Raw genomic sequence first — 24,854 nt, 5'->3', positions numbered from 1 at the left:
AGTTTCTATAGTAAGAGAATAGAAAAAAATATAGTAACTTATTATATAAAGACTAACTTATTATTAAATAATTATTATAATTAGAAATTTATCTTTTATATTATTATTTATTTTTTTTATTATCTAATTATTCTAGGACTAGCCTAGATTACTATATATAATTTAAAAATATATTTCTCTAATTAAATAATTATATTTAATAACTATATTTAATAACTAATATTATTATAAATATTATAATATATTTCTTAAACTTATAAAGATAAAAGCCCTAATAGATATTTTTTAGAAAGATTAATTTAAGTAACTAAATTAATAAGAAAAATTATTAGAATTAAAATCTCTTACATTTATTAAAATATATTAAATATTTCTAAAAATATTAACTATATATATCTACTATCTAGTATAGAAATTATATTAAATTTTATTAAATAAAGTTAATAAGAAATTAAAATATAAAAATATTAATTTTAAATTATTATTTATATTTTTTCTAAAATTATAAAAGTTTTAAGATATATTTAATTCTTAAAAAGTAAAAAAGCAAGCTACTATTATATTAATTATATAATTATAATATTAAGATCTAAGAAAAAAAATAGCCTTTATTTAATAAATTATATCTAATATTATAAATATAATTAATTATTTTAAAGAAATAACTAAAAAAAATCTAAAAAAAGATTTTATATATTTTAATTTATTTCTAGCTATTTTTCTAATCTTATTTATTAATAAATATAGAGATAGCTTTTACTTATATATAGATTATTAAGGACTAAATATTATATTAATTAAGAATTATTACTTATTATCTCTAATTAAAAAGATTCTAAATAATCTATAAGGAATATAGTATTTCTTTAAGATTAATCTAATAATTATCTTTAATAATATCTATATTAAGAAAAGGTTAGAGTACTTAACTACTTTTTAAACCTATTTTAGGCTATATAAGTCCCTAATTATACTATTTAATCTAACTAATATTCTAATTATATTCTAATATTTTATAAATAATATCTTATAATAATATATAAATATATTTTATAATATATTTTTAAATAATATCCTAATTTATAGTTATATAAGAAAAAAATATACTAAATATTTAAAATAAATATTATAAATCTTATAAAATAATAATTTATATATAAAGATATTTAAATATAAATTTTATTAGCTAGAAATTAAGTTTATAAATATTATTATTAGAAAAAAAGATACTTATATAGATCTTAAAAAAATTAAGATTATAATAAATTTAAAATTACTTAAAATAATTATTAATATTAAGAATTTTATAAGATTTACTAGATTTTATTAATATTTTATTAAAGAATTTTTATAAATTCTTATACTTATTATTACTTTAGAGAAAAAAGAAATCTTATTTTTATAGATTTTAATTTACTAGACTACTTTTAAAATATTAAAAACTAAATTTATTAAAAAACTAATATTAAGGTCCTTTAATTAGGATTAACTAGCTATTTTAAAAATTAATATTTTAGATTTTATATTTATTAGGATTCTATTATAATATAATAATAATAAAATCTTATATCTAGTAAGATTTTACTTAAAAAAATAACTTTAATTAAATATAATTATAAGATATATAATAAAGAATTACTAGTAATTATTTATTATTTAAAAGAATAGATCCTAGAACTAGAAAAATATTAGTATTTAATTAAGATTATAATTAATTATAGAAATCTAGAATATTTTATAATAATTAAAATATTAAACTAAAAATAAACTTAATAATCTAAATTTATATCTTATTTTAACTTTATAATTAATTATTATTTAAGTAAGTATAGAATAAAATTAAATAATATAATTAAAAGATTATAGGATTTCTTTAAAAAAGGGAATAAATATTTACTATATTAGAATTAAATAATACTAAAAAAAAAGAATTTAGTAAATTTCTTAAATATTTAAAGAAGTTATAGAGCTAGTAAATATTATAATTAATCTAATTCTAGATTATTATTAGAAGAAAGTTAGTATACTTTTAGCTACTTAAGCTTAAAAATAAAGAGATTATCTAGTTTTTTAAATAATTAAAAGAGTACTTAAATAAGAATTATAAGTAAGATCTAGCTTCTAATAATATTTTAAAAAATTTAGAAAAAAGCTATAATTATTATTTATTAATTATATTATTTAAGTATATTTATTATTTTAATTTCTTATTTTACTATAATTAATTATATATTCCTAATATAAAAAAATTAAAAATAAAATTAATATATAAATATTATAAAAGTATAATTATTAATTATTAAGATAAATTAAAGATTTATAAATTTTTATTAAAATTATATTATTAATCTAAAATATTATAATTTATAAAATAATAGATTTATAATTATGATATTTATAAATAATTTATATCTTATTAAAATAAGTATTAAAATATTTTTCATTTTTTATTTATATTTAAAAGTCCTTAAAAAATATTTTTATTAATTTTATTATATATTTATTCTAAAGTCTAGGCTTTAATATTATTATAATAATAATTAATTAATTAATAAAATTTTAATATTATATTTCTTATAATAATATCTATAATATTAAGGAAGTTACTTACTTATTTTAAGATTATATTTAGAGATTTTATAGATTTTTTAAATTTATTATATTTAATTAAAGATCTTAATTTATATTATTATTCTAGATATACTTAAACTATATTTTAAAGATAAGATTATTTTTATCTATTATTTATTATTTTAAAATTAATAAATAAACTAAATATATAAATATTATTTTAAAATAATATTTATAAATTTATATTAATTATTTATAAAATAATTAAATTAAATAGCTATTTATAGTAAAATTTACTACTAATAATATTAATTTTAAAATTATTAGATATTTTTTATTCTTTATTTTATATAATTTTAATTTTTATATAAAATTTAAATTTATCTTATTTAATTATTATCTATAAATTTATAATATTTACTAATTTATTATAATTATAAAATAAATATAAAAATATTATTATATTATTATAATTATTACTTAAGCCTGCTATAAATATTATATTAATTAGAAATATTATTCTACTAGATATTATATTAAAAATTAATTAATCTAATTAAATATTAAGAATATTATAATCCTATACTTTTAAAAAAAATTAGATTAAAAAAATCTAAATTTTTTTTTATTAAAAAGATTATTAGCTCCTATATTTATAAATTAGATTTATTTAAAAGTATAAAAATATATCTAGTATTTTATATTAAATTATTATATTTAATTATTAAAAATTTATTATCTAGATAAGAAAAAATTAAATCCCTATATATTAAAATTAATAATATTAAGAAATAAGAGATTAAGAAAATAATTAATTCTTATTAAGATTATTATAGTTAAAATAATTATTTATGTTTAAGATATATTATTAAATAAATTAAATATTTTATTATTATTAAAGTTCTTACTAGCTACTTAAAAAATATTATTAAATATATTATTATCTTTTATTACTACTACTCCAAAAAGTCTAGATCTTAAGAATATTTTACTAGAGTTTAGCTTAAGAAAGGGGATATTATTATAGTATAGTTATAAATATCTAGATATTAGAGATAATAAATTAAAAGTTATAGACTAATATAGATACTAGTATATAATTTATAGTAGAGACTTACTTAAAATTCCTAATCTTAATGTAATTCCTAGGTCATCCAGCCACCACAAGTCATCCAGCCACCCACTAAATTTTCACGTGTTTAATTACATGTCACTATTCAAACTATTACCATGCTACCAAAAGCACGTTAATCAACTCGAAACTTGGTAGAGTAAGAGAGTAGGATCTAGCTTGCTATCCAAGTCTTTAAAAATAGTAAAATTCCAAGTATTTATTATGTAGCTATTATTTATAACATGCCTTAATCTACCTTAACTAATTACCTATATAATTACTAATATTAAGTAAAACTCTATAACTATAATCTCTAGCTATTTAAAATCTAGGAGGATATTCTATTAGAATAGATTATATCTAGAGATAAGTATAGAATTACTCCTAAACTAATATATATAGTAGAAATAGTTTATATCTTACTTTAATTAGGTAATTTAATTATCTAATTACTAATTAAAAAAAACTAGGTAATAAATTTTATTATATACTATAATTTAATTAAAAATTAATTTATAAGAAAATATAATTACTAATAAATTAAATATAAGGATTTAAAGGTATTAAATTAATAATTTAATTAATTATAAGCTACCTAATTATAATATAGTATTACTAATAAAAATATTTATAATTTTAATAAAACTAGCTTTATAATAAGTTTAATAGTAACTACTAGAATAGTTACTAGATTTAGTATACCTAGAAGATCTTATCTTATCTAACTAAGTAATTAAGAATAGGTTACTACTATTAAATATATTAATATAAGAGATTAGAGTTTATCTTTATATATTATCTTTAAAGAAAAATACTATATTAAAGAATAGTTTAAAGAAAACCTTTTACTATTAGATTAGAGAATTAAAGTTAGTATTAATAGCTAGATTATAGATAAAATAAGTCTTTAATAGTTTTAAAAAGTCTTTATCCTATTCTTTATAAGCTATATAGTTAAAAGATATTAATTACTAGTCTTAGATAGCTATAAAAGTTATCTAATACCTACTTTTAATAAGATATATAATAATAATAATATTATTGCTATCTATATACTATTCTATTCATCCTATCTTCTATAATTATTAGATATTAGTTGCTTTAGACCATTAAAATATATATATAGGGGCTTGATAGAGGTAAAGACCTAACTAGGATCTAATTATATTAATAAACTAGACTTCCTAAAGATCTATCTAGAGGCCTACTAGAAGATCTTTATACCTTAAAATATTTAAAATAGCTTTACTATAGCTAGAATACTACTATAGGATCCCTACTAGGTCCTTACTAAATTAAATATCCTATTTATATTTATCCCTCCTAGAAATTATAGAGAATCTACTAGCTCTTTTATTATTATAACTTCTTATACTATTTACTAGTTATATAAAAAGGTATCTTTTATTAAAAAGACTCTTTAAATTTAATTTAAAAGTCCTTCTTTACCTTCTAAGATAGTATCTAGAATAGTATTTAACTAGTTAGTTAAAGAATATAAAGTTACTATCTATAATATAACTTTAATAGAAGCTAAAATTCATAAACTCTGGTTAGAAAATATAAAAAAGAAGTAAAAAAAGAGTTGATCTAAATACTAGATAACTCCTAATAAAGGTATTTTAGTACAGGAAGTAAGAGATCTAATTTTATTATAAAATAGGTAAAATAATAGATCTACTAGTAAAAATATTGATCCAGTATTAATTAAAATACTATCTTTAGAAGGTTTAAAATATACTCTACCAATATACTCTAATTATAATATTCAAGGTTATACTAGAATTAGATATCCTACATATCTAAATAATTAGAATTAATAGAAATACACATGTTTTAGTAGTTAGGGATAGCTTCAAGTTTTTCAACAATTAGTAGAATTTGGTGGGTGGCTGGATGACTTGTGGTGGCTGGAGGACCTAGGAATTACGTTAACTATTATATAGCTCTTCAAGCTATATTCTTATCCTGACCTAACTCTAACCTATTAGACCTATATGTAAATAGCCTGAATATACACCCTACTATTAGCTATACCTACTGCCAGCCTGCCCGCTGTAACATATCTATATTAATACCTCTTATATAGATTATAAAAATAAAAAGTTAATAAAGAGTTTTATATTCTTTATATTTAGATTATTAATAGTATAAAGATTAGTAAAGTAATTACTAGTTACTTTAAGCTTAATTATTACTAAATTTATTATATAAGATTCTTATATATTACTTTTATTAATATTAATTAAAAAACTAAATTATACATCTCTTTTATAATAAATAGATATTTAATATTATTTTATAAAGAAAATAGTTAAACATAGTAATATTAAATTATAAATAATAAATAAAGAAGATAATATTACTAATAAATTTATTAAAATATTAGAATTTAATATATTAAATATAGACTCTAAATAGCTTTATATATATTACTAAGGAAGGTATATTAGAGCACTAGATTTAGTAAATATTACCATTACTACTAAGTAAGGTTTAGTAATATATAACTTAGTATATTTAGGCCACTATTTCCTTTCCTAGACCTTTATGCTTTCTTTAAGTATCTATCTCTCTTTAATTTAGTTTTAGACTTGAATTTGAATTTGAATTGGTCATAATTTCAATATCATCAAATTAATGATGTTCATCATATCATTATTATTATAATTTAATTATTATTTCAAGATTATATATTTGAATATCTATATTTAAATATTTTATATATAAATTATTAAATAATTTTAATAAATTTATTTTAAGATATATTTTTTAAATTTTTATTTTATAAAAATTATTACTTATTATTAATTATATAAAAATTTTTATAATATATTTATTATATTTTAATAAATAAGTTAACTAATCTTAAATTCTACTAACCTAATCTAATTAGTATATTCTAGTCTTGGCAGCCTATCAGGTTACCTAACCTGAACCTGCAGGTAGCACGGGCGGGCTGGACACCTCAGGCAACCAGCCTTGGGCGGGCGAAAGAGTGGACTGACCCGCCCGAACCCACCCATCTGCCAGTCTAAACCTGTTGGCTATGGAGATTCCTATATTATCTACTTTTATAAGTTATTACCATGCGAATACCTCCTTTAATACCTGATAATGCTTGCTTTGATACCTATACAGGTTTTAGTTGATACCTGCTTCGATACCTACTTGAATGCCTACTTGAATGCCTGCTGAGGTTGCGGCTCGCCAGGTCGCCAGGTCGCCAGGTGGCTACCAAATTTGACTAGTTGGGACCAGTAATAACCAAATTTCATTACTATATGTAACAATACTAGTGGTAAGTCAGTAATATATTCTATAAAGCTGCAGGATTCAAAATTATTTATCTAGTAGTACTGGTTATGACCAGTCATGCCTAATTCAAGTGGTAAAATACCACCTGGTGAGACAAGATTTGGTATGGTATACTTTTCATGGTATATTACAGTAGAATATATATCTAGTTATTACTAGTAATATCTAGAAGTTCTAGTACTACTAGTAATTACTAGTAAAATTAGAAGTTCTAGTTATTACTAGTAGGGCTAGTAGTACTAGAACTTCTAATTATAATTAATAAAAATAAATATATATTAATCTTTTCTAATAATCTATATCTTTTATCTAGATAGTAGTAACTAGAGATTCTAATAATTACTAGATATTACTAGTAATAACTAGAATTTCTAATTTTATTAGTAATTACTAGTAGTACTAGAACTTCTAATTATAATTAATAAAAATAAATATAGGGGACTGTTAACGCCACACCCTGTATTGATCCAACCACACCCCTTCCTGATCATGCCACACCCCCTGACCTAATAATGCCATACTTATTTGTCACATAATAAAAATATTACATGTAAAGTTAAATATCTATATTTAAATCTATTAAAATAAGTGCCTATAAAAGTAATAAAATATATATTATTTAAGTAATTCTAATTATATAAATTATTAGCTAATTAGAAGCCAGTATTTAGAATTTATTTCCGTGCAGTAGCATGTCCTCTATGCCCCTGGTTGCCTCCCTGTTTTCCATATCTTCCACCATGTCTTCCGCGCTGCGAGGTTGCTGGCTTGGTTGCTAGATCGGTGGCCTGTGAGGTTGCTAGCTCGGTTGCTAGCTTGGTTGCTAGCTTGGTTGCTAGATTAGTGGCCTGCGAGGTTGCTGGCTTGGTTGCTAGATTAGTTGCTAGATTGGTGGCCTGCGAGGTTGCTAGCTATAAGTCTGTTAAATATTATCACCCTGATCAAGAAAAAGAATACTAACTATTCTATTCTCTATAGGTTAATAATCTTTCCTGCCTTCTTTACCTCCTCTACCTCCTCTGCCTCTCCTATATCCCCTGTGAGGCATTAAATTCTCCTGTGCTAGAACATATTCATAATAAGATGGCTCTCTTTGGGTAGACCTATCTACATTGCCCTGGCTTGCTGGCTAGCTTGCTATTAGGATATTTATTAAGCCTCTTAGATAGCTACAGGTCCTATAGACTGCAGGGTTAAGAATTAATAGCTATAGATTAATAGGAGGCAACGAGTTAATATCTATATAAAGCTACTAGTATTGATGAAAATAATAGATCTATAGAGGCTTGTTATAGTTAATATATTCTTTAATAATATAGATATAAGGGATCTCTATTATTCTCTTTATATTCTTATTATAGTCTAGATTATATAGAATTTTATTAGGCTTTAGAAAGTATTCTTTAACCTCTATAATATAGTTAAGCATGAATGAAGAAATCTAATTTAGTATAACTTAGAATAAGGAGTTTCTTATAAATTATAGTAGGTACTTTACCTTATTATTATTATAAATCTACTATATTTTAATATATTATCTTACTATAGTATATTTAAAGGATTACTATACTTCTAAGAGATTATTTATAGAGATCTAAAACTCTTGCTTAAGTATTTAATAACCTAACTTATTATAAAAAGTCATTATCTGTATAAGATATATATAATCTGTAAGATAATAGAATAGGAAGTAATATTAAGTCTTATTATTTAGCTATTTATTAGTAATATATTCTATAAATTCTTGCCAGATCTTACTATTATATATAGCTTTAAAATTGCTAATTATTAAATCTCTCTCCTCCTTAGTTTTTATATATATAATTATATTAAATAATACCTGGAAGGCTTTCTACTACTAGTTAATATAATTCTTGTATTCCTTATTATTCTTTCTTACTTCTACCATATTATTGCTATAGATTTCCTGTATAACTTGGCTAGTAAGGATAGGTTATATCTCTGTAAGAATATTCTAATAAATATATTACATATAGATTAAGTTATATGCAAATAAAAAGACCTTATAGATTATATTTATTAAGGCACCTTCCTTGTTAGTAATAATAGTTATAGGAGGGGTAATATCTGCCTGTTAAAGGACTTTAGATAAATAGTTTAAAAGGTATTCATAACTCTCCTATTTCTTATTAGAGATAAATCTAAATCTAGTATAAAAAGTCTTGTTACAGGCAGTTAATCTAATAATATCTAATAATAGTATCTTATATTAATTTATATAATATATATAATCTATAAATAAAATTATTAGATAGTACTACAGGAGTTATAGGGAAGTCTTATAAGTATAGAATACTATTATTATAATATTTAATTTATTTATTTTATATATTACTATCTAGTTACTAATTTCTAGAATAATAGAAAGAAGTACCTGGATAGGAATTTTATTATTAAGAAGTTTATTTTATAACTTTTACTTCTAATTATAGATATTACAATCTTTTATAATATAATTAGGGTTATCCTTATATAGTGTAGAAAGGATTTTACCTATTAATAAGCTAATATTAAGATAAGACTTAATATTAGCTTCTTTCTTTATTATTTTATAATAGCAAAGCTTTATATATATTAAATAGGGAGCAGGATTATAATTATATAAAATATTCTTAATCTTAAGATATTATATTTTATTATTAGATCCAAGCTTTAAATATACTTTATATAGGTACTTTATAAGTTAAGTCTTTTCTTTTTAAGAGTGCTCTTCTTTATTAATTTAATTCTAGTATTCCCCCCTATAACTATAATATAGATAGATTAAGTATGTCTCTTTTTTCCTGTTAATTTCGCGTTATTTTAATTACTTAGTAGTTAAGACATATCCTTGCTATATAGTAAATAAATTGAGAAACTCCATGGCTGCTGGTCAGGATAGGAAGGTCTAGTTAGTTAGTAGAGGAAGTAGCTGAGGCCTGACCTTACCAGTATCCTTACCATCATCTGAGCTCTCGTATCCAACAAGATTAGGTAGTATTTTGGTAGTCTGCGTGGTCTACATGTATTTGGTGTAGTTATTAATACTATGATGTGTGTAATAATAGTAATACCCTATAAAATTGCCCTAATACTAAACCATATATAGCAAGAAAAAAAATCATGTGATGAATAGGTATAGCATTATCAGGTCAGGGGGTGTGGCATGATCAGGAAGGGGTGTGGTTGGATCAATACAGGGTATGGCGTTAACAGTCCCCTAAATATATACTAATCTTTTCTAATAATCTATATCTTTTATCTAGATAATAGTAACTAGAGATTCTAATAATTACTAGATATTACTAGTAATAACTAGAATTTCTAATTTTATTAGTAGTTACTAGTAATTACTAGAACCTCTAGTTATAATTAATAAAAATAAATATATATTAATCTTTTCTAGTAATCTATATCTTATTATCTAGATAATAGTAACTAAAGATTCTAGTAATTACTAGTAAATACTAATAAAATTAGAAATTCTAGTAATTACTAGTAATACCTAGTAATTATTAATAAGATTAGTTCTTTTTTAAAAATAATTATAATAATCTAATCTAGATATATATTTTACTTAAGTAAGTACTAGTCTTGACTAGTCTTAACTAGAAATAATATACTATATTATACCATAAAAAGTATACTATACCAAATCTTGTCTTGCTAGGTGGTATTTTACTACTTGAATTAGGCATGACTAGTCATAACTAGTATTACTAGATAGATAATTTTAAATCCCGCAGCTTTATAGAATATATTACTGACTTACCACTAGTATTGTCATGTATGGTAATAGAATTTGGTCATTACCAGTCCTACCTGGTCCCAACTCGTCAAATTTGGTAGCCACCTGGCGACCTGGCGACCTGGCGAGCTGTACATTCATGCCTGCTAATACTTGCTTTAATACCTGCTTTAATGCCTTGATACCTGCTAATACCTCCTTTAATATCTACTTTAATACCTATTTTAATTCTAACTTCCATACTTGCATTAATATAGTAGCTATCATGAGCGTAGCGATGATTTGAGGCTAGTTAATAAGTAAAGATAGTTAGGGTACCCCTATATTATATTAGCGCCTAAGACTATCATCCTAGCGAGAATACACATAACTATCTCTACCAATTTTTACTATAGTGTTTTACTATTAAGCTACCCCGAGGATTACCTAATAATCCAACAAGCAGCAAGGGTCATGTGGCGCGCTATACTACTTTATGCCCAGGCATCAACAGAAGCTGTGCGCGGGTAATGCATTCATCTACTAGCCCGTCCCCGCACTTTGAGCAACCTTGTCACTCACCATTTTGACAGTTCCAACTTAGCTTGATCCAACTGCCGGCTCTACCACAGGCAGTCGAATAATTGGTGATTTCCCAACTCCTGATCTCTCTCTCCCACCACTTCATTTACTGCCGGTTTCATCCGGGACTGTTTCCAAACGAGGTACCAGCCCAAGCTCCACGACACGTTATCGGAAATAGAAAGAAGCGGCAAACACATGACCCCTTCTCAATTCATGTCTATCCAAACAAGCTCCTCTTCGACATGACGGAGCTTCTTAAACGCCTTACTGCAGCGCCTTCACGCCGTTATCTCTCGATTAACGTGACTGACGAAAACTATGATCGCCAACTGCGAGACTTGGCCGTGTACTGCAAATATTCGGGCGTAGTTTCTAATATTACCGATTTTGATGAATATTTAGACGTATGAGACCCCCTTAATCAGGACAAAGAAATATAACTACAACGACATAACACGCTAATTGACTACAGAATATTAATCCATCAATCCATACCCTATCCTTCTTGCATATACTCCACTTTCAAATCCAATCCCTCCAAGCTAAAACAAAGAGCGACTTACCTGAAGACCTCCTTCCCGGTGGTAGATTGTGGACCCGAGTTTCAAAGTTCCTGAAGACATTTGATCCTATTCAGATTCGATATGCTGGCCACGAATGGCGCCAGCTTGTGGAGCTCGTAGCCAGGGCGGCGCATGCCGTTTCAAAGGCAAGGCACATCTTGAGATATCTCTAAACTACAACTAACCCATGAACAGCCACGCCTGGCAGTGAAGTTGATCCGAGATGCCTTATGCCAACTCGACCTGTCTTTCGGCGTCTTCACATCGGTACATCTTATTTTTGTCAAGCTCGCTCTGCGTTCGGCCTCGTATACAATTGCGCTTCCGATCCTGGACCGACTTCTTTGTCATTTTCCCACAGGAGTAAACACCATACATCACGAGTCGTTTCTATGTTCCGAGGATGACACGAGCGTGGCATTCATTACAGATGTATCCGGGCTTTCTGCCAAGTTAACGTATCGGGATCACCTCCAATATTATCTCTATAGCGGAATGATTTACATGGCTCTCAAGAAGTGGGACCAGGCATTACACTGCTTGAGCGCAGTAATTTCCTCACCCGCGCTAAATTCTGTCAGTAAAATTATGGCGGAGGCCTACAAGAAGTGGATCCTGGCAAGCTTGTTGGGTTATGGAAAGGTGCTCATCTCTTGTTTTATCATACTATGCTGATGAGCTATGAACTGACCGCACCGCGATTATTAGCTACAATCCCTCTCTAGGATGATCTCCCCCCATGTGATGCGAGTTTACCAGTCATTAGCCAAACCATACATATCCCTAGCGGACACTTTCGAAAAAGGTGATCTACAGAAAATGCGCGCGGAGATTGAACTTGGGCAAACTATATGGCGTATTGTAAGTCATAGTATGAATTTCTACTTTACTGCGTTACTCTTGCTGACAAGTCTCCAGGATAATAATGCAGGCCTCGTGTCTCAGCTGTTCGATGCATTTGATAAGTACACGGTCTTGAAATTAGGGAGAACCTTTTCTGCCCTCACAATGGCCGATGTGAGGCAACGGGTATCGGCTAGCTCGGGGAATTCCCATAATGTTGAAGGCTTTGTAGCATCGCTTGTGATGTCAAACGCTTTGAGAGCCACGTTATCGCATTTACCTGGCCTTGAAAGTCTCGCAATGCTGCGCTTTTCCTCGGCGCCCGAGTCTGCTGTTGTTCGGGAAGAGACCGTACGCATACGGCTGATAGAAGCCGGGCTTGCTGCGAATACAGTTTCCGAGAGAATACGACAAAGTAATCGTATTCTGGAGCTTTGCCAGGAAAACCTCCAAACTTTAGCCAAAAGCCAAAAGTGGGCGGATAACACAGGAAGGTCTAGTGAAGCAGGTGGTAGCTTTGACATTGATGAGGATCTTATGGGTGACGGTCATTGAATTGAATATTCTGGCCTTGCGTGTCGCATTGTAGTTCAGAAATATCATGGCATAGACTAGTAGGTCGGGAGAACTATCGCACACTTGTCGGTTCGGATAAACTGGACTCTGGGATTGCGGTAGATGGCTAATAACTATACGAGAGAGACGGGGGAGGAGCGTCTGATCGTAGAACTATCCGGGATACATCAATGGCAACTGATCATGTCTGTGGAGACTAGACCGGGATGATTTCCTCGTTAAACGAAGCCCATTCTAAGCAACGATGAGTATATTCCTCTCCGTCTATATGTTCTTAGTTATAAGCCAAGTGCACCACGTAGTAGGTAGTTTTTCTTCGTTACATTTCCATATACTCGGCATTCCTGGTGCTGGGGATTAGAGCCTGTTTATATGAAGGATTTGGATGGTGGGGTAGTGAAAGAAGCTATCATCTTGACTAAATGACGATAGATAGAATGATATACTTATTTTGGGTACTATTAGTTGCTGCTGTATTCTAGTGATTCCCCGGGTTTTCTAGGGGAGTGATTATATAGAAATGCTGGATGTTCTGCCCTAGAGTTGGTTTTGGGTGGATTTATAGTACATAGTTACCCCGCGGTCTGCAGTGACTCACGGTAAATAATTTAGTGGCCGAATCGAATTTTGTCGAATAGCTCGATCTGAAAGACACCCCCGCACAATTTCAAGGCGAGAACTTCCACCAATTCAACAATTGAAATTAATTTGCCTATCTCTGGTTTCCTAGGGGGTGATTAATTGATTCCCAGTACTTCAAGAATGTCTCTCACAGAATCTTCCGCGATTGACATTGCGAAAGCTGCATCCTCCGCTTCTCGTCACTTAGCAACTTTGTCTGAAGCGGATCGCAATGAGGCCCTAGTAGCACTCCATGATGCACTTTTAGCGAATAAAAATGCCATCCTGGAAGCGAACGCAAAAGACCTCCTAGCTGCAAAGCGAGATGTCGAAGGTGGCACTCTCACTCAAAGTGTGTTGAAGCGTCTTGACTTGTCAAGACCAGGTAAATATGATGATATGTTGCAAGGCATTCTCAGTGTCAAAAATCTCAAAGACCCGAGTATGTTCATATTATCTTCCAGTATTCCCACTGTTTCTCAACCCTCTAATTTAATCTCAGTTGGAAATGTCACATTAAGAACTTTACTGGATGATGGCCTTACTCTTGAAAGAGTGACCTGTCCTATAGGTGTCTTGTTGATAATATTTGAAGCTCGGCCTGAGGTCATCGCGAATATTGCCGCTCTGGCCATAAAATCGGGAAATGCTGCGATTCTAAAAGGTATGCCGATTGAATAATTGAATACTACTTGGCGTTGGTTACATTTCTGATCTCTGGGAAGGCGGCAAAGAATCGACCGAATCCTTTGTTACGATTTCGCACGTAATTTCCAAAGCTATATCGGGCACCCGCGTTCCGGGGTCATCGATTCAACTCGTGAAGACACGAGCCGCTGTGTCCGATCTGCTGGCACAGGACTCGCTAATCGATCTCGTCATTCCTCGTGGCTCTAATGACCTCGTTCGCTTTGTGAAGGAGAACACAAAAATCCCCGTTCTCGGCCATGCCGACGGCCTTTGTTCTGCATACATCCACTCTGATGCAGATCTGGAAATCGCGGTAAAAGTCATTGTAGACTCGAAAACCGATTATCCTGCAGCTTGCAATTCCTTGGAAACTTTACTTGTACATCAGGATGTCCTGAACACGATCTTTCCCGCGGTTGCTCGAGCCCTCATCGCTAAGGGCGTATGTCTCCGCTGCGATACAGCCTCTAAAGCTGTGTTACTACAAACGCTAACCTCTGAAAAAATGGAGATGGTTCAGGATGCGTCTGAGTCTGATTATCACACTGAGTTTCTTGATCTTATCCTAGCAGTTAAAACAGTTCACTCTCGCCCTCCACTCTCCGATGTCGAGGAGGTAATTGAGCATATCAATTCTCATTCTTCCAAACATACGGATATTATTGTGACCTCGTCCAAGGACACTGCAGAGCGTTTCATGAAGGCTGTTGATAGTGCAGGGGTTTTCTGGAATGCCTCAACACGGTTCGCAGACGGGATGAGATATGGGTTTGGGACTGAAGTCGGCATCAGCACCAACAAGATACATTCTAGGGGACCTGTTGGCTTAGATGGGTTGACTATTTATAAATACTTGATTCGTGGGGAAGGTCATAGAGCTGGCGATTATTTCGAAGGTGAAGGAGGCAAGAAGTGGAAGCATCAAAGCTTGTAAATACTGTAGTCTTTTATTCGGACTAATGACATTCAAAACAACATTTTCATTTTTCATTCCGTTCGACGTAATCTAACTGGAAATTCCGTGAATTGCCTCCACAGTCAAGCTGGATGGAGGAACTCGCGTTGTAGTGGCCCGAAGAGGTATCCCAAAGACAACATAGTCTTATGCCAGAGCCTCGATTAATCTAGGAATATCCCGACTGCCAAACAATCACAAGCATTCCCAATCCCTTAGACCTTGAAACCGCGAGACCTTCTCCGTCCACGAGCTCTCTCGAACTTCCGACCCTTGCTTCGGACATATGGTTTCTTTGGGAAAGTTAGTCGTAGATTACGGTCGCAGAGACAGAAAGGGACAAACCTTGTGGCTGTGAGGGCCGAAACCGAAGTGTTTCACGGCTTCCCGGGCGTTCTTGGGGCCACGGAGGAGGAGTGTGTTTGCTCCAGTAGGTGCCCTGAGAGCAAGTTGATCCAGGGTCAAAGTCTCACCACCAGCCTTCTCAATTCGGGCTCTGGCAGTGGCAGTGAAGCGCAGGGCAGCAATGGAAAGCTTGGGAACAGTCAGGAGACGGTTGTCATCGGTGATTGTGCCGATCACGACAACAGTCTTGCCCTGGTGGGAGTCGGTCACGTTGGAGGCGATGCGGGAGAGCGAGACAGGAGGGCGGTTGATACGGGACATAAACAGGCGGCGCAGCACAACCTTGTTGAAGTTTGATTCAGTGCGGCCTGCAAATTACACCCACAGTTATAATCCCACTTCTTCACATATAAAAAAAAAATTCGGGGAAAAGCTTACGGGCAAGGAAGCGATAGAGCTTCACCAAGACCTGCAAATAGACGTTCTCGCTCTTTGGCGCCTTGCGATGGGTGCTGCGCACATGGTGGCGATCCAAGTCGATACCTATACACACGATCATCAGTCTCAATCACTGCACAAATCTCGAATATTGAAAGCACGCCAACAAATAGAAAGGTGATTCCAATTGAATCTGCTTAATAGATAGTAAGGGCTCTGTTTATTCAATAATACATACCCATGGCTGCTGAGATTGTCGGACCTAGAAGTTAGCTGGCTGTCGCACCCGTATGCAAAGTGAAGCTGGTGAGGGTTTTGGTATACGATTTTCAGATGGACGGTGTGTGCGGGTTGAGCCCTACACTAGTACGTATCCGGAAGGAGCTGAAATGACGGTAACAAAACAAGGTTTGCCTCAAAGAACGGATGTATTATTTGGTATTCAGAGAAATTTACTTTATTCACGTGAAATTTTTTTCTTTGGGTCAGAAGATTTTTTTTGGGGCTGCTTACCTTATCTGTAGGCATTGTGACGATTACTATTATAATCACCTGACAAGTCGTATTACCACGCCGATTTCTGGCTAAGTACGGAGTATAATTTTTTGTACTTGCCACCATACATAGACATCATTGTGGCATGAAAGGCGATTGTCACTCTCTTTTCTAGTTGTCTTTTTTTTTTAGCTGACTAACACACAAAACAGAGGACACCAAAATCTGATATTCTATTTGAGAACGTGCGAAATTTCGTTCGCTTGCATCCTCTCTAAAAAAAAAAAGTGTATCTTTACAGAATCTTCAAGATATAGGCCATGAAGAGCCGCGAGCCTTCTGACTCGCTGCATTCGATCCAACGATCATAGAGCACTAGATCCATAGTTTCGTAGTCGACCTGTTCAAAATATTGGTCTGATGGGCAAGGTGATCCGCCGCCAATGATTATTACTTCTCGTCCAACTGAAGAAGAAAGTCCCGAATCAATTCAAAGCTAAGCCAGCTGCTCGCCATACTAGGCGCTACTTTGAGAAGATTGGGTGTAATGCCTTTAAAAAGGCCGCGGATGCCTTCTTCAGCAACAATAACTCTCACCGCATCCAGAATGGAGGTATATTGGTAACCCATACTGGACATCGTATTAATCTGAAAACGCCGTCGGAGGACATCACTAGAAGTTTATTAATATAATTGAAATTGAGGTCGAGGACGGAAACCTTGACAAGGTCCACAGCTGCTTACAATGGATATGTGAATGTTTGCGCTACTGCTCCCGAAATAGCTCCGGCGAGGAGCTTCCGCAAAGGACCCGGTGTGGTTTCTCCTTCGGGCGTTAGGTATTTTCGAACTGATTCGTACGTCATAAAATTGAGTCCGACCTATACTAAGTTAGCATGAAGTTATGCTACCGAGCTTCATCTTGTGTTTCGGTCATACATATGGCGCGACACCGGCGACAGTTGGTACAATGCCACGGTAAAGAGCAACGAAACCGCCCTCATTTTTATAAATTAAGACCATAGTCGTAAACATGCCCGGTAATTTTTCGCCAACATGTTCCTGTCTGAGAGCGGCAAAAGAAGCCGATTGAATAGAAAGTCTAGTCCGGACAATATCAAGAGGGTAAGTGACGACTACTGAGGTTATCCCAGCAGCTCCTCCGCAAAGAAGTCGGCGTAATGGGGATAGGTCCGCGTTTGGGGATGTTTCAGCGAACTGAAGATAGTTATTGCCCGTTCCTACATCATAGTCTTATCCAAACTTACTCTTTTGTAAAAGTTGTAGCTCCCGAACTGGACTGCGGAATACGGGATAATGCGAATACAGTTTGTCCCGTTTCCCCGTAGAAAACCACGCCAGCCCTCCTCCTTCCCAATCTTTTTAAGGGCTTTCCATATAGATAACTTATACTCTTCTCTGCCGATGCTTTGTATCTGGAGCAAAATTTTTAAACGTTCAAGGGGAGACACAATGGTTCTGGATACAGCACCCGCTACGCCTCCCGCAAAGAAGGCTGCGGTGATGGGCTCTGCAAGTCGAGTCTTAGCCTGATCAAGGAAGGTTGGGGTTTTCTCTTGAAATGTTTCCTAGGGATAGTGAGCGAAAATATCCCAAATTATCCTTTATCCATCCTACCTTGACAGTGTTTGAAGGGGGGAACTGTGAAAGTTTCGACAGAGCACCCTGCTCCGCCCCCCCATCGCGCTGAGCTGCTTCCTGGCGATCTAAACTCATGTTGGAATGAAGTCTGCGAAAAACTGATTCTATGGGCGACAAGAGCTTCTAGCCGTAGCTATCGCGTGAAGCCTGAAAACCCCCGCAATTCAAATGCCCCTTCCGTTCGTTATAATCTGAGTATGGAGCTTTATAGACAGAACAGGCGCCGAGGTGATATATATCAGGTGCGGGTGGCAGCGAGAAAAAGAGGTTGGAGGATTTGTTCCGTTGATCCTGCACTAGCCATGTGTGTATTATTATAGCTGCATGATGCAATGAGCGGGCGAACAAGTGGATAGAGACAGTCTGGTGTTTTTGAAGAATGAAGCGATCGCCCCGGAGACAGGCAGTGACGTGACGAATCGAATCAGGGTGTCAGTTAGTTATCAGGATGGTGATTACAAAGATGTTGGTTGTGGTATAAGAGTCTAGGTAATGGATCCTCCATACAGGGGTTACTTCCGGAGTACAGGAGGATAATATTAATAGCACGGCTAGTTAATAACTAAGTTCCTTATATCGGCACTTTGAAGTTGGAACCTTGCCTTGTACGAAGCTCGCTGATACTTAGTACTACTAACTAGTACTAGTAGTGTATTTTCGGTGGTAATTTACCCCGGAGTAGACAACTACGTACAACTAGAACTTCACGACCTATTCAAGTCAAGAAGGTTTGAAATTCATTCTGAAATCTGAAATTCTGGGGACTAAAATGAGTAGCACTGGTATTTAGTACTTACCACTACTACTACTAGTTACTACTTAGGTAGAGTTCTAATATGAATCACGGTCAAGATTTTACCGCCGGTATTATTTGGGTAATCTGATTTCAAGGGGTTAACTAAGCCAGAATTATTACGTATTATTCACGCCCCATATAAGGTTGCTTCGCTCATGGCACATCTAGCCCTCTGTAGCCCTCTAAAATTGCCCTTACTTCTTCGCTTTTGCTCCCAATTGTTCTTCTCATAACCTCATCTAGGCTCCCAAGCCGAACGCGAAACCCCATCCCACTTCTACGAGTATATTGAACAGAACAATGTCTCGCCCTGGTACCACCCTCTATGTCACCGGCTTCGGCCACGGTACCCGAGCTCGCGATCTTGCCTACGAATTCGAACGGTACGTCCCGCTCGTCGATTACCACACGCTACCATGAGAATATGATACGAATCGTATATCCATCCACCTACGCTTTCCTTCTCGGTCGGGTCTCGCAATATCGACGCCGGAGATATTTCCTGTCATGTTATGAGAAAAGCCTGCTTGTCCCGTTGATCATCTTCAATTTTTTCTCACCTCCCCGGGAACATCCCTTTCTTTCCCCGTTTTCCCCAGGACCTGGGTTTCCTTGCCTACTGTCTCTTTCTCAGCCACCATTATCTTCAGACTCATTTCCTGCAATGTACTTGATACTAATTTGATCACCAGATATGGACGCTTAGTCCGATGTGACATCCCTGCTCCACGAACCCCTTCCAGCCGGCTGTATGCCTATATATTATTCCCTTCCTTCATGTTCGAGCTTCTAACAACACCAGGTTCGCGTTTGTGGAGTATGAGAGTCGCCGTGATGCAGATGATGCGTACCATGAGATGCATAACAAGCGAATTGGTCGCGATGACCTATTAAAGATTGAAGTGAGATATCTTCTTATGCATGCATACGTTCTGTTCCCACTGACACATTCCCAGTGGGCTAGGACTCCCCCTTCTGCCTCTTGGCGGTTCGACTCTGGCCGGGACCGTCGTCGGGACCGTACACCTCCACGTCGTGGTCGTTCCCCATCCCCGCGTCGTGCTCGTGGGGAGTACTCGCCTCGTAGGGAGGATCGCTATGAACGCGATTACGACCGACATGAGCGCGATTATGAGCGACGTGACCGCGACTATGATCGCCGGGACCGTGACTACGATCGACGTGATCGTGATCGTTCTCGGGACCGTTCTCGCAGCCCCGATGAGAGGGATCGTGATATTAAAGAAGATCGTGAAAGACGCGACGACGATCGCGAGCGGCGCGAGGATGAACGTGAGAACGGTCCAAATGGTGAAGACAGAAAAGGTATTATCTCATTTATCAGACTGGCTGGTATACCTGTACTAACCAAAACAGTTGCTTTAGATCCCTTGACATCTGCGCATGATGAGCTTGATACTGCTGAGTAGATTCTTTCTGCGAACAGAGCATAGGGCCTAGACTCCACTTTATCGATCCTAGGTCATTTGTATGCTGACGGCTCTGACTGCCAGGCGTTAAGCCCCTCAATGCTGTCGCAAGGTGTACTAGTATATGGTCTAAAGGCTTGTTATTATTTGTCTCCTACATCTTCTTCTAGCCCTTCCCCTCTTCAATCACTCCCCTTCTTCACCCCCTCCGCGATTTCCTTGATCTCCTCGATTCAGAGGGATGTTCTTCCTTTTAACTTTGTTTTGCTTTTCCCGCCTCTGTTCTTTTTATTTTACTTTTTTTTGCGTGTTGCACTTCATTTATCGGCAGGGAAACCGAAGAAAAGAAGAGAAGCAAAGGCGGGGGAAAGATGCAACAGAAATTTACGGCTAAGTGTTTCATAAACTCTGACACCGGTTACTTATTCGACATGGTATTCATCGTCCTGATCAGCAGCAAGTAACTACCGATCGAACGTCGAACTGATTTTTTTTACCATTTCCTCCTCGCCGACCTTCTCGTCCCTGCGTTAATCCCGATAAAAGCGGATCGTTCGTTGCTCGCCTTGCGTCGCAGTTTAATATAAGACGATTAAATCCCCATTTCCTCGTCCTTCACGGTCTATTGGGATTATCGGTAGTCGATTCTCATTTCGGGCAGCGATTGTAATACTTTGACGTAGTTGTAGACTCCCATATACCCAGAGTGAGTCCAATCGATAAAGGTCCAAGCTATCTGCTCTGTAGGGAACATGGAGACGAGCAGACTCAGGTTCTGTAATTCCCAAACAGAGCGCGTTTTAACCGATCACAGGAGTAGACCCACCCTCCTTTGTAGAATGCCCGCCGCCTAAGCCTTCAAGTAGGTATTTACTTCCGTATTAGCATTCAATTCGGAAATGTCGCGCTGTACTTTCCCGATGGTAGGATCATATGTTATCTGCCTATACAGAGTACCGTGCCGCTGTGAAACGCGGCAGCAAAAAGACCTCTCCATGTTCTACAAAGTTTCTGCCACCAAGTCTACAGTAGAGCTTCTCAAGTTTGTGGTAGGAATTGAGGAATGCCAATCTAGCTGCTGAACCCTTGCAGATGGATATCGTGGGATCAAAATGACCTATAGAATCCCAAGCTATTACCCAGCACTATTCAGGTGTATGCCCCAACTTTATCGTATATTATTTGGGAGGTCTGTTAAAACTTTTAGGTTCCGAGATGTACAGTAGCACGGACAGGGCGAGCTCAAGAAGGGACAGAAATCCAGGCAAAGAAGAAAAAAAAAAAGGGGGTTTTTTCTTTTTTTTTTTTTTTTGAGACCAGAGCATAAGAAAATTAATTATCCTTGCTGTTTCATACTTACTGATTGATTCCTATAAAACACACCGATATGATATAAGAACATATAAATAAAACACAGGCATAACCAGGGAAGAAGAACCGATTAGTATCACCACCAGTGATCCATCAAATCACGCTGTCAATTCATTGCATTTTCTCATAGGTAGCCATAAGTGAGCCTTGCCAAAAACAGTCAGCATCTAGATCCATACGTGCGAGGACAAACCGCAACTTACCAATGAAAGTTGTAACAAGACGAGACCGGACCTGGCAGATGTCTTCGGGAACCAACCAAATAGTTGCACCCAGCTTTCTAGCAATACTAATGCTCAGTTTAGCATTCGCGTATGCTTGTTCCTCGGTGTGGCCCGGGGTCACCAGGTCATAATCAACATAAGAAGCTTTCATGCCGCTAAGCACATCAAGAAGGAACACGCCGGTTCCAATAGACTGATCCTTAAAACTGCGGATTGTCGAGGATTTGCCACCCTTTCTGGACATATCATTGGCCCATTTGATCATTTCTGAATCGGTAATTTCTCGCTTGCCCATTCGGCTGGCGAGACCAGAGAGAGTGTTTGTGATATCCCGTCGCATCAACTGCCACACCAGTCCCAAGGTGAGAGTCCGTTGGCCATCGGTAATATCAGCTCCTTGTACGCCCACCAGAGAGAAACCGTGGTGTTTTCCAAGCTCGATGGCGTAGTTGGTATTCTCCACTGCTTTAAAACGCATCATTTCCTGTCCCGATGCTGGAGGTTTGTTCACATGCCTCCAGTTAACGCTTCCTGGGATTACTTTGTCGTATGCTTGCATTAGGATTGTTCCGTCTCGGAGGTCATCAAACAGCGAATTGACGGCTGGCTGCACATCGAGCGAATTGAGCCACAGGGTGAAAACTCTAGCTTCGCGCTCTCCCTCGGCATCAAAGTCTTCAACTTCGAGCTTCTCTTCTTCTGTGATGGGGTCGAGGCCAGGAATAGTGTTGAACAGATTGGCGACGAAGGCGAGGTTGAGTTTAGGGTTTCCTGCCACGAGTGACGTGGGAGTCAGGAACTTCCGGCAGCCCAATGTTTCCGCATTTGTCAGAACCTCTTCTGCCCGTTGTAGCAGGTCCCGGGTTTGCAGGGGGCTTCGTGAGCAGGTTTCAGGTGCCAGTTGGTTGAGAAGGACAGTGTAATTCTCGCCATCTTTTACATCGGTAGAGAAGTTTGTCACCCTTACCCCCCAAAAAAAGCGTCAGCTATCTGGCTGTATGGAACAAGAGAGAGAGAGAGAGATGGAAGGAGGGAGAGAAAGGGGGGATCCAAGGGTGTCAATGATTGGGAGCGAGAATAAGAGACTCACCTTCTTCCCCAGCCGGCATTCTTCAGGTGATAGTTGAACCAGCGCAGCAAAATCTGCTCGGGAGGAAGTCGTAGAAACTGTTCCAGTGTCTCATCCTCCTCCAGCAGTCTGTAAAGCTCGGGGTGGAGTTTAATATCAATCTTACCGAGAAGCCCTCGGCGGATAATTTGCCAGATGAGACCTAGAATAAGATGCTCTCGCACTTCTATTATATCGCCACTTCCGATATTCACAACTGAACATCCAATTCCCTTGGCGGAGTTAATCACGATATTGTTGTTTTCAGTCATATGGAATGCGTTCAATTCCTTAATCTTCCTCCCGGCCTTATTCAGTACGCGTTCGTCAATTGTATCTGGGACGCTGTCGTTGATCAACTTCGCCAGCACTAACCCATCTTTGCTCTTATCGAACATTTCAAATGTATCGGTAGGGAATGGGAGAAGGTGCCCAATGTCCGGGTCGCCCGCGAGAACGGCATTGATATGTCTGGTGAATTCAGTCCTTTCATCCTCGTTGATTGTGTGTGTAACATTCGATGAGGACCCTTGGACATGGATCCTGCCTCCTCCGACACTTCCTTTGGAAACATGACGGGGTGCCGCAGCTCCAGTCCCGGGCCTGACCGTCGCAGAGACAGGGTCCTGGGTGGGAGCACTTCGCGTGGAGGCAAAGCGAAGTTTGGCGATAAGCTGGGCGATTTCAGTCAGTCATCACGGTTGCGCCGGTAGAAGCGGGGTGAGACAGGAGGTGGTGGGCTAACATCAACATAATCATCCAGCTCTACACGACGAGAGCTGTCGAGCTCGACTTCTTTCAGCGTCTGACGCACGACATCGTATGGTTGGCGCTCCGACTGTTGCGTGGCCTTGATGACAGTAGCCTCGTCCAAATAGCCCTTGTCGTCCAAATCTAACTTCCTGAACGCATCTTGCAGGGAGAAGATCTCCCCCTGTTCAAACTGCGGGTACTTTCTAATTCAGAGTGACATGATTAGTCGCACTGTAAGCTGTCTATGTGGTAGGGGAGAGGATGACCAGACAAACCGTTGGAGTTTAATCACGTTCATGTTGGGAGACGTTCTATCCGCCTTCTCTATTCCGATTGACAGCTGTCGAGGAGGGGTTTGCTTATGGAGAGTGGGTGAAATCTCCAGGGAAGAAAAAAAAACAAAAAAAAAAAGGGGGGGGGGGGGGAGGTGGAGGGGAGAGAATTGTAAGCCCGGTGTGAAGCTTGTGGTAGTACCCTTATTTAGGCAGAGAAGGATGAGGGGGGATTTTCAAAGAAATTATAAGAGAGAATTTATGTTTACTGGCAGAGCGGGGTGGGGGTTATCCCCCCGATTCCGAGTACGTGATTACACCTAGATTTAGGTACATCATATCTCCTAATAGATAAATAAAACAATCTCACCGTGTATCATCATAGCTATATTATTCT

General features: G+C 35.2%; 6 protein-coding genes across 6 annotated transcripts; 3 read left to right on the top strand and 3 right to left on the bottom strand.

The window, feature by feature from the left end:
* Nucleotides 1-11,146: 11,146 nt before the first annotated feature.
* On the top strand, nt 11,147-13,726 carry P175DRAFT_0503467 (putative COP9 subunit 3). Its single transcript, XM_040897645.1, has 5 exons — nt 11,147-11,719; nt 11,788-12,024; nt 12,074-12,520; nt 12,587-12,739; nt 12,797-13,726. The coding sequence occupies exons 1-5, from the start codon at nt 11,558-11,560 to the stop codon at nt 13,274-13,276; spliced, it is 1,479 nt and encodes a 492-aa protein (XP_040750058.1). The 5' UTR covers nt 11,147-11,557; the 3' UTR covers nt 13,277-13,726.
* Nucleotides 13,727-14,059: 333 nt separating this feature from the next.
* P175DRAFT_0443468 (glutamate-5-semialdehyde dehydrogenase) lies at nt 14,060-15,542 on the top strand (the record flags this gene model as incomplete). Its single annotated transcript, XM_040894180.1, has 3 exons — nt 14,060-14,360; nt 14,421-14,582; nt 14,644-15,542. The coding sequence occupies 3 exons, from the start codon at nt 14,060-14,062 to the stop codon at nt 15,540-15,542; spliced, it is 1,362 nt and encodes a 453-aa protein (XP_040750057.1).
* Nucleotides 15,456-16,588, bottom strand: P175DRAFT_0503465 (60S ribosomal protein eL18; the record flags this gene model as incomplete). Its single annotated transcript, XM_040897644.1, has 4 exons — nt 15,456-15,856; nt 15,909-16,276; nt 16,347-16,451; nt 16,585-16,588. The coding sequence occupies 4 exons, from the start codon at nt 16,586-16,588 to the stop codon at nt 15,779-15,781; spliced, it is 555 nt and encodes a 184-aa protein (XP_040750056.1). The 3' UTR covers nt 15,456-15,778.
* Nucleotides 16,589-17,105: 517 nt separating this feature from the next.
* P175DRAFT_0503463 (putative mitochondrial carrier protein) lies at nt 17,106-19,006 on the bottom strand. The gene is made up of 5 exons (XM_040897643.1): nt 18,480-19,006; nt 18,110-18,430; nt 17,781-18,059; nt 17,586-17,722; nt 17,106-17,514 (listed from the first exon to the last, which is right to left on the bottom strand). Exons 1-5 carry the CDS (start codon nt 18,576-18,578, stop codon nt 17,292-17,294), a joined length of 1,059 nt encoding a protein of 352 aa, XP_040750055.1. The 5' UTR covers nt 18,579-19,006; the 3' UTR covers nt 17,106-17,291.
* Nucleotides 19,007-19,599: 593 nt separating this feature from the next.
* P175DRAFT_0443268 (RNA-binding protein) lies at nt 19,600-20,729 on the top strand (the record flags this gene model as incomplete). The annotated part of the gene is made up of 5 exons (XM_040894174.1): nt 19,600-19,682; nt 19,992-20,048; nt 20,102-20,201; nt 20,256-20,625; nt 20,677-20,729. The coding sequence occupies 5 exons, from the start codon at nt 19,600-19,602 to the stop codon at nt 20,727-20,729; spliced, it is 663 nt and encodes a 220-aa protein (XP_040750054.1).
* A 1,312-nt stretch (nt 20,730-22,041) lies between these two features.
* Nucleotides 22,042-24,547, bottom strand: sac6 (fimbrin). The gene is made up of 5 exons (XM_040899031.1): nt 24,461-24,547; nt 24,178-24,388; nt 23,415-24,106; nt 22,280-23,286; nt 22,042-22,246 (listed from the first exon to the last, which is right to left on the bottom strand). The coding sequence occupies exons 1-5, from the start codon at nt 24,481-24,483 to the stop codon at nt 22,212-22,214; spliced, it is 1,968 nt and encodes a 655-aa protein (XP_040750053.1). The 5' UTR covers nt 24,484-24,547; the 3' UTR covers nt 22,042-22,211.
* Between the last annotated feature and the right edge of the window lie 307 nt (nt 24,548-24,854).

The sequence above is a fragment of the Aspergillus ochraceoroseus genome (assembly GCF_002846915.1).
Source record: "Aspergillus ochraceoroseus IBT 24754 chromosome Unknown P175scaffold_7, whole genome shotgun sequence".
Taxonomy (NCBI): domain Eukaryota; kingdom Fungi; phylum Ascomycota; class Eurotiomycetes; order Eurotiales; family Aspergillaceae; genus Aspergillus; species Aspergillus ochraceoroseus.
This window is presented reverse-complemented; position numbering and strand designations above follow the sequence as displayed.